Raw genomic sequence first — 19,636 nt, 5'->3', positions numbered from 1 at the left:
ACGCACAGTGGGCTGAAAATCGCCGTTCATAGACATAGAGACTTGAATTTTCAAGGGTATTTTTTTTTGCTAGAAATGGATTCTGCTGATCATTACTATGCTATAAAATGTCGTAAGAAACAATTGCGTGTACAAATGAAGGAGTTATAATTTTTTTAAGAAAAATTTGTATGGCGCTGACATTAAAAATGAGGCTATCTCTGGAATCATAAGTTTGGCCGTTCTATCTTTACACACAGATAATACTACTATTTATTTGTATTTTTTTGACATACTTCATATTGTGGCGCAAGGTGCGATTATTTTTTTAAAAATCCTCAAAGTTGAAAAAAACCCTTTTTAATGTTGATGATTCATTTTAATGCTTAAATGCTTTTAGGCTTGTAGTGTAAATAAAATATTGTAAACTAGACAAAGCATACTCACATGTAAAGCATTTAAGCATTAAAATGAATCTTCAACATAAAAAAGTTTTTTTTTCAACTTTGAGGATTTTAAAAAAAAAATCACAAGTTTCGCCACAATACAAAGTATGTCAAAAAAATACAAATAAATAGTAGTATATTTGTGTGCAAGAATATAATGGTCAACCTTATGATTCCAGAGATAGCCTCATTTTTAATGTCAGTTCCATACAAATTTTTCTTAAAAAAATGATGACTCCTTCATTTGTACACGCAATTCCTTCATACAAAATTTTATAGCATATTAATGATCAGCAGAATCCATTTCTAGTCAAAAAAATACACTTTAAAATTCAAGTCTCTATGTCTATGAAAGGCGATTTTCAGCACACTGTGCACAGTGTTTTGGCTTGCAGTGTAAATAAAATATTGTAAACTAGACAAAGCATACTCATATGTAAAGCATTTAAGCATTAAAATGATTCATCAACAAAAAAAAGATTTTTTTTCAACTTTAGGATTTTAAAAAAAAAAATCGCACCTTGCGCCACAATATGAAGTATTTCAAAAAATACAAATAAATAGTAGTATTATCTGTGTGTAAAGATAAAACGGCCAACCTTATGATTCCAGAGATAGCCTCATTTTTAATGTCAGCGCCATACAATTTTTTCTTAAAAAAATTATAACTCCTTCATTTGTACACGCAATTGCTTCGTACGACATTTTATAGCATAGTAATGATCAGCAGAATCCATTTCTAGCCAAAAAAATACCCTTGGAAATTCAAGTCTCTATGTCTATGAAAGGCGATTTTCAGCCCACTGTGCGACGGGATTCGTATGAATATCTCAGGCGAATAATTATTACTTATAATAATTTGTTATCTCTTGCACTATGCATAAAACACTTTGTCTTATAAACATTAGTTTATCATTTAAAAAATAATACCATTCAATTATAATAGCGATAATCTAGGGCACAGAATTTGATATAAACATTTTATGTAACAGCTACCCTGATGATGGACACTTTAACGGAAAGAAGGAGTAAGCGCAAAACGGCATAATAACCCAAAAATAAACCAATAAATCACTCACGTAATTTCTCAAGTTAATGCTTAAAAATTTTCCGTAGATACATTTTTCATATCATGCGGCAAAGAAAAACGGTTAGACAACTTGTTTCAAAGAATTTTAACAACACATTAAATTTCAAAGTTTATTTTCAGATTCAGTGAAAGTTCTTTCTCGACAGTATCTGTCTCACCTCCACCCCCACTTGAACACATATTTATTTGACCTTAATTTTTTAAAAATATGAAGTTAGTACATTATATTTAACCCTGACGGAAGAACGATGGTTCCTAAATAGATCGTAAAACAAAAATAAATAAAGTGGAGTTTTACTGAAATTCATAATTTTTTAAAATAGTATTCACAAGAATAAAGAGAATTTAGCCCAATCGCCAAGCGTTCCATCTCTTTTACACTCGCCTGAAATCTTAGATCTCCACAAAAGGTCCAAAATGGACATTTTCAGTTTGGGAAGCGGAGATGGGTACCGCCGCCCCGGAAACCATTGGATAACGAACAATTCTCATAGGTCACCCGAAGTGTTTTGCTACGTTTGGTGACATCGCAAGGGTATCCGATTTCATCGTTGAGGTACGCCTGCCCACCAGCTGCGTGGCGGGCCGGATCGGGAAAGGGCAAAGAAATATATACCAGGATAATCTTATCTTACCTGTACAGGCGTCTTAACCACTGGACCACTAGGACCTATTCATTAAACGTCATATCTGTCGATCTCATATTTCAAATTCAAGTTAAGATATTAATGGTTTAGATGCCTGTCACAAGAGATCCTGGGTTCGATTCCTAGTTGTGACCGTCATCTTTTTCTTCTGTGTTTTTTTTTAATTTTATTTATTAGTGTTATCTTCGTCCACAGGGCACTTCTTTGAATATTATTTATGTCATTTTTGTAAGATTCTAGCGTTATAGCAATCTAGCGAACCAGCACATTAATCATGATTTGTGGTTAATAACTACAATTTATCCTATACATTAATATTTAAACAAAAACTGCCCAACTCAATTGAGAAATTATTTCTCGTGTTTGAGTTGGGGAGTGTTGTGAGTCATTATGGTTTATAGGTTGTAAAATTTCACTAGTTGATGTAGCTAAAAATTAACAAATAGCTATAAAACTAGATGATAAATTTGATAACACTATATAATTAAGAAAATAAGAAATTTAATTACAAACTAAAAAATATAACTTAAATAATATAATAGTTATTAAACTTAGAAAAAATAAGATATAAAAATAAAAATATACTTATTAGGTACGAAATAATAGAAGGTAGGTACAGTAGTGGTTGTAAATTTTTCAAAGACCGAGCTGGCAATCTTGTATGAAATGGGTACTTAATAAAATGCAACAACAATAAACACATATTAGGAAGCGCATAATTAATAACTTTAGAGGATATGTATTTTTTATAAATATTAAATTTTGTTTATATATATTTTTTTTATTAATCATTAATCAATTTTCCTAAATTCATAACGTGAATTTAGGAAAATTTAATCAATAAAAATTACAAATGAGTTCATATAAACAATTTTTTGAAAATGTATCCAATGAAATTAAAACTTGTGATTACCGTTGGGTTTATCTAAAAGTTGTTTGATTTGTGATTTGAAAGTTTTGTAATTTTTTTCAGTTTTAATTTTATCCGGAAGGGCATTAAACAATTTTATACCTTGATAAATATAATGGTGTTGACCAGCACTAGTTTTACATTTAGGAATTTCTAAGTTACCACGTGATCTAGATCGGTTACTTATTTTTGTAGAAATTGTTGAATTGAAATGGTCTTTATGAATTTGTAACAGTGCATTCTTTTAAAAAATATAATATATGTACTAGTACCCCAATCAACAATTACTGCTTATTATATTTTTTGCACCAGTAAAAAACCAACTTTTTGTTTTTTGTAGGAAAGGCTTTGTTAGTGCTAAATTTCTCACTAGATGGCGTCGAGACATATTATATCTTCATTTATTTGTGAAATATTTTTGACTTTTCAAATATTATTATTTTTTAATGACAAACTAATGTTTATAAGACAAGGTTTTATTTGTTATCCTTTATGCTATGCATAAAACCTTGTCTTTACTTTTTTTAATTTATTGTATAATATGCAGAAGGCGCACCTTCGAAATAATTATATAACGTGGGAAATATAGTGACATGTATCCTTGATCGGCAATGTATGTTTGCACTTCTGGCAAACATGATATTGGAAAGTTGTTGAACCTGATTGTCTGTTTACAATTTATTATCTCGGCAACACTAATTTATTTCAATGTCTTCAATACAATATCGGAACCATAAATTTGAATACAAAGAAAACGAATATCAACGAGAAAGGTCATGGTTTATTATTACATCATAAAATATAAATCAATATATTTTGATCATTTAACGATAAGGTAATAAAGTTGATGCGGACAACAGCACATAGTTAGGATTGTGTGTATCGGTGCACATATATACACTTCTGTGTACATGTGCCCGTAAAAAGCGTCACTGAGAAACAGGTTAATCGTCAAATTTGAATATTTTAATGTCAAACATTAAGTTTTCAAATTCTGCATGCAAGCAATGCGTCTGTGTGAAGACTGTGTTCGCATCAACATTCGTTGCGATATCTTTAGGATCATATTACTACCTATCTCGAGACAATTAGCATTTTCTAAATATTAGAAAAAAAAGTTAAAAAAACACTACAAACATAATAATACAATGTATTTAAAGCTTAGAGAGAATTTGGAGCATCAACAAAATTATATACAGAATCATCATCCGTGATAGTGGCCGTGTCCGTGACCTCCGTAACCTCCTCCGAAACCGCCTCCGTAACCTCCTCCAAAGCCGCCGCCGTGTCCTCCTCCGTGACCTCCATATCCTCCTCCCTTGACTAAGACTACGACCACTTTTCCTCCTCCGTGACCTCCGTGTCCTCCGTAACCTCCACCGTATCCTCCGCCATGACCTCCTCCGTATCCTCCTCCATGACCTCCTCCGAAACCACCCCCATATCCTCCCCCAAAGCCTCCTCCAAAACCTCCTCCAAAACCGCCTCCGAATCCTCCACCGTAGCCGCCTCCGTGACCTCCGTAACTCTTGTAGTGGGTCTCTGAAACTTCCAGGTCATCTGAAATGGTTAAAAAAACACCGTTAGTTATCAAATATATTATTAATCTGCATTTAATTATCACATAATATTACATGAACATGAACATGAATAAATAAATTGGGAGGTATTTTTCAATTTTTACCAATCATCTCAACACTTGAATGAGATATGTGGATTAATTGTCAATCTAGTGTACGTTTTTAATAGTAGCAATGGTATCCTTCAACTTGACCTCCGAGATCACAGGAGGCCGAAAAAGGTTAAATTTCTATTTTTCTTTTAAAACACGAACTTAATGTACTGAAAACAAAAATGGAACACAAATATCACTTGGCTTCAGTACCAACACGTTCAAATTTCGAACTCCGTTCTACGGTCGCGATAAGTTGGAGAGTTGTTGGAGCATTGGTCTTTTTGATGAGTTTTTCTTTGAAATGTTCTACAAAATTAGATAGTGTTTTTTAATCAATTTTTGTGAACTTTTGATAATTGTTTTGGAATTCTATATTATGGTTTCAAAGCAACGTAAGCGGCAACATTTTGACATTGAAATTAATATCTGATTTCGACACATTTATCATTGGGTGGTTGAAAAAAAACGAAGGTGGTGTCAAAAAAAACAACAAAGCGATTTTAATGTCAACAATGAAAAACAATAACGATGTCCCATTGTGGCTGATTTGCTTGAATTATGCTCATTGAAACAACCTGAAAAATAATCGTCAAATTGTTGCTCTTTTTTGCAACATTCTTTAGGTCTTTCAAGATAATAATCGAGATAATCAATACCTTTCGAGAATTTGACAATATCTGCCCTGAAGATGTTAAAAAAACTTATAGTACTTTTAGTGCAATCAATAAATTACATTTTTTTTTTTTTTTAAAGAAAGACAAACATTCCCAGGTTACGAATAACCCAACAATGTTTGAAAATCTCCTACTACCACCACAGAAAGCCGAAAATGTTGCTTGTGTTGTGATGGAGGACTTAGCCAGCCGAGGAATCGAACACGCGACGCTCGGGTGAGACCCAAGCGCTATGCCCACTCAACCACTGACCGGTCATATTCAAACTATATTCACTAGTAATTCTGTGATCAGTAAACTTCCCTTAATGTTATTTCTCCGTTTTGACAGCTGGCAACAATCACACAAAAGGGTACTATCAAACACGGCTACCATTATAACAGAATTGATCGGACACGGAACACACAAACAAATTGAGAGACAGAAAAAATACAAAGTTGTCAAGTCAAAACAGGACGTTGCGTTGCTATTCTGATTCTATTACGTAAGTAAAATGTTCCTTCGGATTTTTGCACTCTTTCTATTCGTAACTCTTCATAATTTTAATAATGATTATAACTCAATCTATTGATTTTTTAAGATCCATACTTGTTATGATAATATTTTTTTTCTCTATTATGTCTGGATCGGATATTTGTTTAATATGTAACACCTAATAAAAATTATTTAAGCCAAAATTAAATTATATTTATTGAATCATTTAGCTTTTTAGTCAGTAAGAAATACCGGACAGTTAATTTTCCATGCTTGTTGATAAATGTTTTTTTTTAAATTTTAATTCAGTTGTTTTTTATTGTTTTTACATTGGTCCTGCAAAATAGAGTAGTATTCAGTTTGGGTATCGGAAATCTCTTTTTTTTCAAATTTGTTTGTTCACACAAAGGTTATATTATTTTATGAATATATTCCCATCTATAAACATTTCTTAATAATGATAGTAACCTGCAGCAGCCTCTAGGGCTTCGGGTTGCTCCGGAGAGAGGGACTCGACTGCGGGGGCCCCCTGGCAGCCCCTCTGTAGGAACGCCACCAACACGGTGGAGACGAAGAACCACGATAGCTGGAATAGAGGAAAATTATAATTAATTAGACGTAAATATTATACTTATCAGTAGACACCTGAAAAATCGTGATTGCCATAACGCGAGCTATTTCACTTTCACCAGAATAACGTGAAATTTTCTGGCATTTTAAAATGAGAATGTAAAAGTATACATTCTAAATTTTTATTATTGCCTATAATATTATGACATTGGCAAGTTTGAATAACCATAGGCAAAAAAAGGCGTTACGCCCTTTTTTGTTGCAAATTAACAAAAAAATTACATTTACTTCGTTGCAAAATCGGGGGCTAACTACCATATACATGCACCTAAATTTCCTGGCTTGGCCTATTTCAGCGTATCGCACGCCATACATTCCCATTGGTAGTGTATGACGAGCGATATGCTGAAATAGACAAAGCCATGATGCGTGTAGCGTTATGTGTCGCCTACTATATTTTTATTGTTCACTTGTAAATTATGTATCATGAACCTATATATTATTTTTATGCCATCTCCAATTTAAAAACTGGTTTCTGATATTTTATTTCTCTCTTTTCTGATGTATTATTTAAATGCAACTTTACCATTCAATTTTTTTATGTTTGCTAAAAAAAACATCATAAAACATCATCTTGTTGTCTCTGCATCCCTGTCAGGACGTTTATAATTTAAATATTATAAATATAAATAAAATATAACCGCTTTTGTTGAATATGTCATCTTTCAAGAACATCGTATCCTAAATAGTCTTCGACTACTCAGTTTTTCATGTCCTAGTTCAAAATATCTTAGGCGCTGGACAGACAGTTGTTACAAGCTTATTTTGGACGCCTAGCTTTTCCCTTTTAAAAAATCATTCCTTTCTAGTGCAAATATGAAGATGTTAGCTTGTGAACCCGCGACGTCTGGGTCAGAAACCGACGTATTCACCACCCAGCCACAAACCGGTTATATTATCACAAAGCGTTATGTATTATGTACACGATATTGATTCTATACAAAAGCGTTTTCTTCGTTTAAACAATAATACTTAATTATAAATCACTGATGAATCAACTGAATACAATGTTAACTAGATATTAATTAACAGGTGTAAATGACCAAACGTTGCGTCATACTTCGCTTTTTCTACACCTGACGTATTATGGTAGATATTATAAATCAATTAGTTACCGATAACACGTTTTATGGAAATCTAAATTTACAAAGTCAAACCTATCCCGGAACTGGTAATGACTTTTTAAACTGGTAAAAAAGAAACCAAATAGACTTCACGCAAAAGTTGAACGAAACACAATGTGAATTCTTACAAGCAATACACCGTCGTATATGTCATACAATTCTCCGAATTGGCGGGAAACAGACTGTCAAAAATCAACCCCTTTGCTGTTGTGTTTTTGATTTTTTGACCTACATTTAGTATTCGTGACGTTTACTATGTTTGGTGACCAGTTCTGAATAGCCAGGTGCTACCCAACCTTCATCTTTTCCATCTCCTATCTCTCTCACTTCTCTTTAGCATCACAGAATACCCAGATTGAGAAGCGTTTTTTCAACTCAATAAATGCTTTACCCAGTTTCACATGTTCTGTATTTTTTAACCTTTTTTCGGTTAAGCTGTACATTGCTCAATTATGGTCGATCAGAATTAATTGTTATTTTTAATCCCCGATAAAGCTTGCGGTTTATACAACTCTAAAAGTAATGACACACTGGGCTTACGTAAGCAACGTGTACATTACTGCGTTTGCGTGAGTGGTATATCTATGCTCCTACGTCATCGGGAGACCGAGAGCTCTCAAAATGTCAAATTTTTTAGACGGGATAATTTACGAGTGTATTTTTTGATAATGTTCCCCACTTCAATCAGGATGGTGCTATACGCGAAGATACTAATTTTAAATAGTATTTGTTTTGCTGTATTTAATGCACCATTCATAAAATTATGCCAAACAGACCGCTTAAAACACTGTCTTGATGTTGAAAAATTCCTCGTTTAATACCTTACCACACTATTTGTCTATTTTAGATTGATTATCAATTAATAAAATCAACATCCTCCATCCCTCGATGAATGTAACAAATCCATACTGATAAAATTATGCAATTTACGTATATTTCGGTGATATTAGAGTACGCAATTACTTACGTAAACGTCATATTTGACAATTTTTACTGCCAGCGCCTCCGTGTCTAAATAGGGAACTATTCTGCGGCTAACCTAAGATTAAGCGGCCGATTTAGCCATCTTAAAATTTGCCTTAGGAATGTCACATATAGCGAGGATACGGACGGACTGATATACCGGGCCATAGACACATAGAACCAGGTACTATTTATTGGAAGATGTTAATGTTATAAACCCATCGTTACAGAATAACACCACTGCCTTTGCAAGCCATTATAAAAACAAACGCAATTAAGTTCTAACATTCATAAAAAGTGATGCTAACAATGTAACAATGTTTGTTAATAATTTTGAATAAGGAATAAAAAAAGCATTGTCTTCGTGTGAATTTTAAATCGGTACAGTAGGTACCTACGAATATTAACTACGAGTGTGTAAGTACTCATAGCTATTGTTCATCTTTTTGCATTATACAACTATTAATAAAATTAACATAATAATTGCAATAACTATTTTTATGGTCGCAAAGTAGTGACAAGTATATGCAATTATATTCATTGACGTGCATAGATAGAGCTAGCATTAGCGTTCGAAATATGAGCCACAAATGTCGGTTAACTGACCTCTTTGAGGTATATCAGAGGGTTCAGTTGGCTTCGAGAGCTAGCGGGGTATATATGGGTCTCCCAGGGATAACCGCAAAATTACTACATGCACGAGATATTGTACAAGTTGTTCTAGAAATATAGGACAAGCTATGGTGTAACCTTCCATCGATAAGTAAGGCTTTACCTCAATTAATATTAGTGTAAATTGGCTCTTTTTTTGTTTTCGGATAATTTAACTAAGATTTCTTACTGTATTAGGTAGGCGACACATTACGCTATACGTATCATGGCTTAGCCTATTTCAGCATATCGCCATACACTACCGATGGGAATATACGTACAAGTTTATAAATGACTATAACATACACCTCGTTTTTTAAACTGCTTTTCCCAGTTTCATAACACACTTGTTTAATTACATTATGCAGTAGATACAAGGTTAACAACCAGGTGATCCATAACAAGTAAAAAAAATATATAATACATTCTAAAATTAAGATTTTTCACTCGAAAAGAAACTAGATTTGTTAACTAGGAGAAACCAATGTAAACCACAAATTGACCTCTAAAGAAATCACATCAATAAAATCAATGTATTCTATTTATTCTAATTTTGAAGGATAAAAATGAGTGCATGATAGTAACAAGAGAATCAATACACGTGCGTATAATTATCATCTCATTTACGTTCGTCATATTTAATACGATAATAAATTTATTGCATCACTAGCGCAGACCCGTGAAAAATCACGGGATAGTCGGAAATAAATTAGTGTTAATGTCGAAAATTACAACTGATATCATTTTCTTATACAAATATTATATTAAAGGCACTTTATCGCTTTTCTGAATTCTTCACTCAATCAGTTGCAATTTTGAAAATGACACTTATATTAAAAGCAAATCTGTGTTAATCGGACCGGAGTTACACAGGATAGACACACCACAGAAATTTAATCTTTATAATAAATTTTTAACAATTAAAACAATCCATACCCAAAAAAGTTATGGATTATTATTTTTATTAACTCATTATCTATTGAACTTCGAGTGTGCAAAATTTCATCAAGGGCTTACAAAATTCTTCTTTAATGGGTTTGAAAAGGGGATGGGGATGGTTTTTCGAAATCTCGTGTAGACAGTTATTTTGTTTTTGAAGGTCAAGAGTGCAAAATTTCATCAATCTCGGAAAAAAACTGCAGATTTGTATTACAAAAAGACAAAGCCAGGCCTATCGCCCGCCCGCCACAGGCTCTCTTCATTATATAAAAAGATTATTATTAAGTATCATTTTTTTCTAGAACCCCGTATAATATTGTTTAATAATTAATTATGAAATGTAAATATTAAAGTTCTTCTACATATTTTTTACGTATGACAGCTATTTCACTATGAAACACTTATCAAACGTACTAATTTCGAGTATGTCTGTGAGTAAGTTTTGTTCAATGAACTCGAATTTGTTTTAAATTTAAGAACATTTTCAAATTTGGAACCGATCATGTCAAGAAGCAACAAAAGCTATATAGTACCTATAATATTAAAAAAATACCTAATAATTATTTTAATTCTATATTTGAAATGTGTAATTCTTCTGTTTAAATTTCTTAGGGTTAATCTCCACAAATAGTCAGATTTTGTAATTTTACAAGAGTTTATAATATTGTTACAAAACAGAAAAACAAAATCGTGTTTTATTTTAATATTATGTATGCATTTACGTGAAGGGGTAGATTTCATTGTTCATTTTAGTTTTTCAACCAAAATTTGACAATGTAAACATAATAATTGGATGGTTATCATAATTTAAAATCTAATTAAAATTTATCGATGTATCTGAATTTGGTGCAAATATAAAAACGTAGTTTTACTAACAAATTATCTACATTATTATTTTTAATTAATATTAATGAAAACTGAGATTGTGAGGTTATGTGATATAAGTGGAACCATTATTCAACATACCTGCATTGTTGATATTGTAATCCTTGCAGAAATATAATAAAGTAGTTGGGGAGGAACTCAACACACGCAGGCTCTAAGGATCTAAAGCAACTAGTACACCTCATAGTCAATCTTCCATTTTATAGCTACTCACCGGGCAGGTACGTGATTGGTTTTTTACGCGGATTTTGGTGAGCATTGAAATGTTTCCACTGAGAGTATGGCAAACAGTTAAGTAGGTACAGTACAATGACAGTGATTATCAACCTTTTAAACGGAGAGACAATTTGCCATCTTTTAATTTTTTCGCAGGCCGCGGGGGGTAGGTGCATAAATCTTGACATGGTTGCATGGTTTGCAGTCGGTGCACAGAAAAAATGTATAATGCTGATTTATAGAAAATCGTTTCAAATTATTAGTCATCCTGTTAAAAAGGGGACTGTAAGCCGCTTCCTGATAAATTGCTAATAATATCGGAACACGTGTTCATCAACCTGCGTTTGTCTTAATAATACATCCAACAAGACGAAATGCGAAAATGTTAAGACTTATATAAGCTCGTGTTCGGACATCGTAACAAAACCTTGGTATTTTACTTAAAGTTTATCAGGATACCTATCAATTCATTCGTTTATGCCCTACAATCCCGTTCTTAACAGAAAAACGAATAATTTTATGAGTTTTATAAATTAGCAATGTTTTCAAAAGTTTTCTCCGTGTGGTGTTGCAAATCAATGTCCAGCCTCAGAACAGACTTTGTCTAGTGAGGAGGGTAATGAAAAAAAAACATCTGTACAGATCCAACCTTTAATAAACGCCCGGGTTGCCGGCACTGAAACTGAAAAAAAAAAGAAAATATTTATTTTTTCTAAAACGATCATAGAACGCAGAAATAAAGCGCCACAGGCGAAAATTTTATATTTCCAAGGTCAAACCAAATGCAGTCGATCTTTCTAAAATATTAAAGAGGTATAAAAATACACTGTTATATTTTGTAATGCCTACCTACAGATTTTGAAAACGATAAATATTTTATCACAGCACCGGGAAATTCAAACAATACTCTCTTCTGTTACTTATATATTATGTTTGGAAGCGTATGTACCCTTATAAAACGAAGCCCAATGAAAGCGTGCATAAAGAATCGGTACAGCCAAAAATTTTCCTAGTTTCAAGGTTCAATTTGTGAGGCGGGTATGAGTACCGCCACCCCGGGAACCATTTATTAGATAAAAAACACCCCTGTTATAGGTCGCCCTGAGTTCGTTACGTTTAGTGACTTAGCATTGGTGAGGTTTGATTACGTCCGGGCGGCAGATGCGTTTGCCCACCTACTGCGTGCCGGGTCTGATCGGGAGAGACTAGTTGAGGGAGACCTTTTGACCTCTCTAGCCGGACTTTTTCTCAACTCATGGCCTTGCACAAAGGGATGATTGTATGAAGGAATGGATTCATACATCCGTCACTCCTGGACATGTTGATTTTCAGAGTCCTACCCACCACTCATACCTTTTCCTTCCAAGAACTTTCTCTCCTTCCATTCCCTATAAAGAACCTCTAGAAGTCTAGAAGATTAGATAGGCCCTAAGGGATTTTTTTTCTCAAGGCCTCCTGTGTGGGGCAAATGTTAAAAAAAATCTAATCCATAAATGCTGTTGATTTAATTGTCGACAAAGCTTTTGGTATTTTATAAAATGGAAACCTTTAAAAACATCAAAAAAAACATCCATGCATTTAATATTTTACACAATGGTAAAACCATAAAATTCGGTATTCTGTTCGGCTAATTTAAAACTTTGATGAAATACTGATTCTTCCGCTAAACTCTTTTACAAAACAGTACAGAAACCGTTGAATATTTTAACTGGATTTTTTATATTTTTATGATATTTTATTTAGCCAAGTGAGCCGCACAAAAACCGCAGGCCGCGTGTTGATCACCACTGCACTAGTACATGCACAGACGATACACAAGACACCAGGGTCGTTCACGGTTCTCAGATCTCAGGGTAGCTCGCCCAGTAAGAGTTGTTACGAGTTGATGATCTTTCGCATAATATATTATTGTGCGTTCCGTGGGCGGCCGATCAAAATCAATTGTTACTTCCATTGTTGAAATTAATTTATAATGTTTGATCGTTAGGTACAATGTCACAAATTTTAGATATTTTTAAATACGATTTTAGTTTGGTTAGCCCGTGCAAAAAGATATCAGAATAAAATGATTTATTTTCATCATCGAAGAAAGAAAATTGTTTTCGGCGATTTAATGCGAAGTAACGCAAAATCTTTTGTTTATATTTGAAAAATTGATTATTTGTAAATATTAAAGATGATTTTATAAAGGCCCCGTAGTAAGCGTTCAAAGATGGTTTGAAAGGGAGATATGTAAATACTAATGTTAGAGTGAGCGCGCTAATATCAAAAAACGATAATAATTAAGCGAAAATGGTAAAAAAATATTTAATAAAACACTCGTTTGAAATAGAGCAAAACTCACTCGATAAATGTTTAGTTGCATTTAAAGATACGCTGTGATTTTTTTCATGCTTATAACATATTAAATAACATAATAAAAAGTATTTAATAATTTTCGGAGCTTACTTTGCAATTTTTTTTCCATAGAGGGAATTTCATATAATTAACGCTTCGGCATAACAGATGTAAGATAATAATTGACCGGTCGGTGGCCGAGTTGACATCGCGTTTGGGTCCCGCCCAGGCGTAGTGTGTTAAATTCCTCGGCTGGCTAAGTCCTCCATCACAACACAAGCAACATTTTCAGCTTACTGTGGTGGTAGTAGGAGATTTTCAAATAAATAACCTGACATATTCGTAACCTGGGAATGTTAGACTTTCTTTAAAAAAAAAAAAATATTAATAATAAAAATAAAAAAATAACATGTATATTTTATTGAAACTTAAAAACTTAGTTAAAGAGAAACTTGTTATAAATAGGTAGAAATTGGGTATGAGGGGACTTAAATACTGCGAGTAGAACACACATTAACGTTTGCTTTAATCGAGCATTTTTAATTACACCTATTTGAATTTCAATTATGTTTTTGGGAAGGAATGAGTGCATAACTTAGAACAGGAAATCAACCCACTTCCCGACATCCGGTCGAGCTGAAACTCGGAAAATAGACTCGTTGTCTACGACAATTCATGCATTCTACCAACAAACAATCGGTGGCAATCACGCAATCGCGGAATTTTTTTTTTTTAATTTCTTTTAAATTGTATGATGTATACGAAATAAATGTCTGTCCTACCCAATCGAGATTGGCTCTGGGGAGGAAGGTTCAACCCGCAATCAAACTATTTTTTTCTTCTTGGAAATTGGGTACTTGCCGGCCAAAGAGATGGCGCAATCAGGTCGAAGATTGAAAACAGATGTATAATAACGTGTAAAAAACAATTTACAAAATGTATTTTATGATGCATATTTTTATTAAAACTCCTTTATAGAATTTTTGTACATGGTTTTATTGTACAATGTGGAAAATTAAAAAAAAAAATATTTCTGAACTTCACAAAATAAAATATGCATTTTGACATAAATTAAAACAGCCAGGGCATATTCAACCTTATCGCCATCTGCGTAAGGAGTGCGTGATTTCGCCCGATTGTGAATATTATGCTGCGTATACATTTGCGAAACGTAGCGCGAGCCGACCGATTGTTTCGTTGCTTTTCAATAATTCGTGGTTCGGCTCGCACATTGGACGTATACGTAGTAATAGATGTTGCAAGAAAATGGTGTAAAATGTCGTACAATGACAGAAATAAAATCTCGAATGCCAAAACAGATTCTAATTTAATTATTATATTACGTTCATAGTATTTATTTCACTGCCATAACCGTTTTCTTTCACCGTACGCATGAACCGGTGTTTTCCTAAGAAAATTTAGCATTGCTAAGTGAAATGCCACGCATATCACAAGGATGAACAACAAAATATCTTCATCATTAATTATTGTAGATTCGATTTATGGTGCTGCCACACGCAAAGCTCACATCAACAGATAATATAAAGCACAATAGCGCTCGCCATACAATCCCATACAGACCCGACACACGTAAAAAGATAACGCGCTATATGTGTGGTTCTGAACTTCGCTAACCGAATTTATTTTACGTAACCGCTCCCGACGCGATATTTGAAAAGTTATGCGTCCCCCTCTCCGCCGTAAAAAGGAGAGGGGGTCATTTTAATTACGGAGCTACCAACTAAGTTCCGTGTTCCCTTTGACAGCCATGACATAAGCAGCCTAATAATGCATTTCTTATTTATTATGTTAGCTCATATCGTCTCATGTGTGCTAGTACATTTAGAAACATAAAAAAAAACTTTATTTGGCAAACATACTTAACATATATATTTAAAATATAAATATAATCAATATTTGAATTTGAAGTAAACAAATTTTCGCCCTTTCAAAGTTAATCATATTTTTAATCTCAGTATGTTTATATGGTAATATCATTCGGTTTTTGATAAAAGTTGGACGGCTTGGACGAAAGTTTATTTTACAATAATTTATTATATGTCGCTTTCGTCGATCGGCGTGCGAACTGCGAATTTCCTGATTCGACGGAGAGGTTATATCAGGTTATGTGAAAATGCGCTATTTACGCGCAGATTGTTTAAAATCTAAAAAGTTTTTAAATAGCATTTATAATTATATAGTTGGCGGCATCATCATCTGAGGATGAGCTGTCCAACAGATCCAGCAATAGGCGACAAGTATCATCCATTTCGAAAACGTGCTCAAGCTGTCAGTAAGTAAAGTTGTCACTTTGACAGATGAAATTATGTTCCTCGGCCGCTCTCGAATTCAACTGACCCCCTCTCCTACCATAGGAAGAAATATTTGATAGCGTCGTGTGTCGGTAGAAAAGATGATGCGCTGTACATTAACTTTTGATGTGAGCTTTGCGTGTGGCAGCAGCCTTATGGTATTATTTTAATTTTTAATTTTATATAATACAAACAAAATGAACCTTTGTCTGTCCAACTGGGAAGGATTCCCGTTTCAGGATAGCCAAATTGTGTATTTAGTACATAATATTTTTACAATGGAATGGCGATACTGTCAAAACAAGATTTGAGAACATTGTTAATTGCATTCGAAGTGACAGGATGGTTTCTTTATCCTTGAAAGAATCGCAAAGATGTAATTTATTACCAGGGTCAATTTGGATAACATTCGTAACTGCATTCAGAACAGGTTTCTTTCGGGACATCACAAGCCTGAGATTCTTTCCAGGGCATTTTGGAAAACATTTACAATTGTATTGTTAGAATTTCCACATTTATAAATCAGTATAAGACATATGAATCCTATAGTACTTTTTTTTTAGAATTTCTAATGTGATAGAAATTACACATTACTAGACTAGAATATATGTCGTATGACATATGAATTTCCAATTTTGAAATTTAGAATCTTTATTTATTAAATGACTAGTCATTATTATACAGTAATCGAAATAAACCGCGCAAAAGATTCGTAAATTTAAATAATAACAACAATGAAGTTCAATTATTAGGAATAAAAATAACCATTTTTAAACTTGAAATAAAAAGTGACTTTAGATCCTTATCTCTCATAATTAAATGAAAATAATTTACTTTTTGCTTAAACTAATATAAATATAAACAAAAATGTAAATGGTTGTTTGTTCAAAATCTTGAATCTACGAAAATTCTTCACCGATTTCTTTGAAATCGTATGTAACTATATTATATGGATGTCACCTGTGACCTGTGACAAGTAAGACATGCTTTTTTAAAAAAAAATCGCCATCTGTTGGACAAACGTGTGTTTTATTGTTGGACGTAAAAGAAACACGCGATATTGTTTCTCTATCTGCACAGGCAGACTGAACCACAGCAATGCGTGGCGGTGTACAGCTAGTTATTTTAATAAATTGCAAATAACAAACTTCTTAGTCAAAGTTATTTAAAAAATTTCGAAAAGTAGGTAAACTTTTATCTTAAACCACTATTTTAATAAAAATATATGTACATGTTTCCTGAACAAAGGTATACTTTGTTCTTTGCAACCCGATGACGGACCTTTGGTTCTGAAACAAGTGGCTTATAATGGTTTCAAGAAAATATAAATAATAACTAAACCAAATAAATAACTCTTCAGTGACAAAGAGTTTATTAAAAGGGTTACTTGAAAATAACATTATGGTGGCATTGGCCTCATTTCACGCTGTAAAAAGAAAGGCTTCAGAAAGAGGTCACAATACACACAGCAAACTCCTTGCTCTATTTTACATTAAAAAATAGCTAAACAAGTTCACAAATGTATACGCAGCATCAGCAAAGTTAGACACATCAATTTATGTGTTTACTCCAATTTTATGTAAATTATTTATATTTAAAATAAATCATTTGAAATTAAGCTCGGCTCAATGTTCCCAAGCTTTCCTCAACTCTCCTTTGTTGGGTTAGAGTTAAGTTGTCTTATGTAGTGTAGAGTGAGACGGCAATAGGTGAGCTTATATAGAGTAACGCGATGTCACTCCTCTTTCTGTACCAGTCCATCATCGGCGTTAGACATAAGTTCACCATGATGGTATTTCGTAAATCGGCTATATTAAGAGAAGAACATAAGTGTTATAATTGAAGAATTGTTTCAAATTTTAAGAAACCTACCTCTCACACTAAATTACCAAATAATATTGGCGCAGCCGGTAGTTACGTTTACAACGTCCTCTAAACTCTTCTTCATCCTGCTTGTTATAGAGAAGTCTCTATTTTGGTCACCCATCTCCCCACCCTTGTTAGATATCCGGCCTGTTTGAGGTTAGAATTCGGTTGGACCGAGTTTGTACCTTGTACGTGGCTACGGGGATTTAATGTAAACAAAATTAACAAAAACAACAAAAAAACGTTTACTATAACACATATATTTTCAATTTAGTTGCGCCATTTCTTGGGCAGGCTAGTTACCAATTTCAAAAATTTTATTGGTTTGACTGAGGATTGAACCTTCTTGCCCGGGACTAGCAAAAATGAGTGAACCGCGGTATCACTCAAGCCAAATCCTAATTGGACAGTAGCGAGATTTATTTCGTATATTAACTGCTGTAAATTTTTATAATGTCATAAAATTTCAAAAAATGCGTGTGTGTGTGCGTGATTGCCACCAAAAGTCGATAGAATGAATTATCATCGAAAACGAGTCTATCTGCATAATTCAAATAGATGTATTTAAAAAACTAAATTAATTTATGAAACAAAATTGTGACGTCATTCAGGTATCTATGTTACTTATATGCATCACCCTGAAAGAATGAATTCATAATTACTAGCAGATAAAAAAAACCCGCTGCCGTGGTTTGGAAACTTCAACGGTTCTTTTTGAAAAGAACAGAGGGCGACACTTCCGTTTACAACAATCCTAAACTGTTCAGTTACTAAGATAATAAAACTCAGAATTAATTACTCATTTCACTGTCCTCCAATGAGGGATGTTATTTTTTATAGAAAGAAAAAAGTCCCATCTGCTCACAACTATCTGAACATAACTACAAAATATAAACATACACTTCAGCACAATCTAAAACTCAGCCCTGATGATGAACACAGAAACGCTGTCCGAAACTTTGGCCGAAGAAGAAGGAAGAGCAACACACTAATAACGCTAACAATAATCACGCTAACTACCTACTTTATTTTTGTAATAGTGTTTTGGTTGAATACCCACAATCTAAATTCTCACACGCCTAAATAAATACCTAATATATAATAAGTTGCTGTATATATTTTATAATGTGCGAATTACTTTGAAAGGGAGAAGAGAATTTACATATTCATGGGAGTGGGAAAGACGAGAATAAGAGATGAATACAATGTTAATTCAATAGCAATATTAAATTGTATTACCCACGAGTGGCCGATCCCTTTGTACCTTGAACAGTTGTATTTGAATGTTGATGAACAAACAAGTTATTGTTGTAAAAAAACATATAGCCTATAATCTGCGTACTAATTAATTGTATGCTCACGGCATGGGATTTGTAAATACCAAATTGGTACAAACGTACCTTGTCGTAACGTTGAGAGTTTCGATTTTATTGCCAATATATATTTATTTTTTTTTATAGTGAATACCTCACAAGAGTCCCAACTGCTCCCGTCTGGAGCCAGTGAGACTATGGCATCCCCAATTGGGGGATGTTGTGAGGCTGAAGGTAAGTGGGGAAGGGAAAGAGGAAGGTGGGGAAGTACCTGGCTATTCAGATCTAGTCACTAAACACGGCTAAAGCCATTTGGAGCAACGTTTCAATTCTGAATGGTGGTCTTACACCAGGGCGATACTGGTAGTATCTTCCACTCTGGAACGTGCCGCAAATATACTATATATTATTTTAATTAATTAATTGTGAAATAACACAAATTAATCAAATAAAATTTATTTGCGCACGCCGGGTTCGAACCCGCGACCTTCGGAATGGCAGTCCA

The 19,636-nt window shown here is 33.5% G+C and overlaps 1 protein-coding gene across 1 annotated transcript; it reads right to left on the bottom strand.

Moving 5' to 3' along the window:
* Window positions 1-3,835: 3,835 nt before the first annotated feature.
* LOC149418877 (uncharacterized) lies at window positions 3,836-11,310 on the bottom strand. The gene is made up of 3 exons (XM_089638690.1): window positions 11,169-11,310; window positions 6,364-6,481; window positions 3,836-4,632 (listed from the first exon to the last, which is right to left on the bottom strand). The coding sequence occupies exons 1-3, from the start codon at window positions 11,172-11,174 to the stop codon at window positions 4,277-4,279; spliced, it is 480 nt and encodes a 159-aa protein (XP_089494816.1). The 5' UTR covers window positions 11,175-11,310; the 3' UTR covers window positions 3,836-4,276.
* Between the last annotated feature and the right edge of the window lie 8,326 nt (window positions 11,311-19,636).

The sequence above is a fragment of the Hesperophylax consimilis genome, chromosome 13 (assembly GCF_061612785.1).
Source record: "Hesperophylax consimilis isolate HC1 chromosome 13, BYU_Hcon_1.0, whole genome shotgun sequence".
Classification (NCBI taxonomy): Eukaryota; Metazoa; Arthropoda; class Insecta; order Trichoptera; family Limnephilidae; genus Hesperophylax; species Hesperophylax consimilis.
This window is presented reverse-complemented; position numbering and strand designations above follow the sequence as displayed.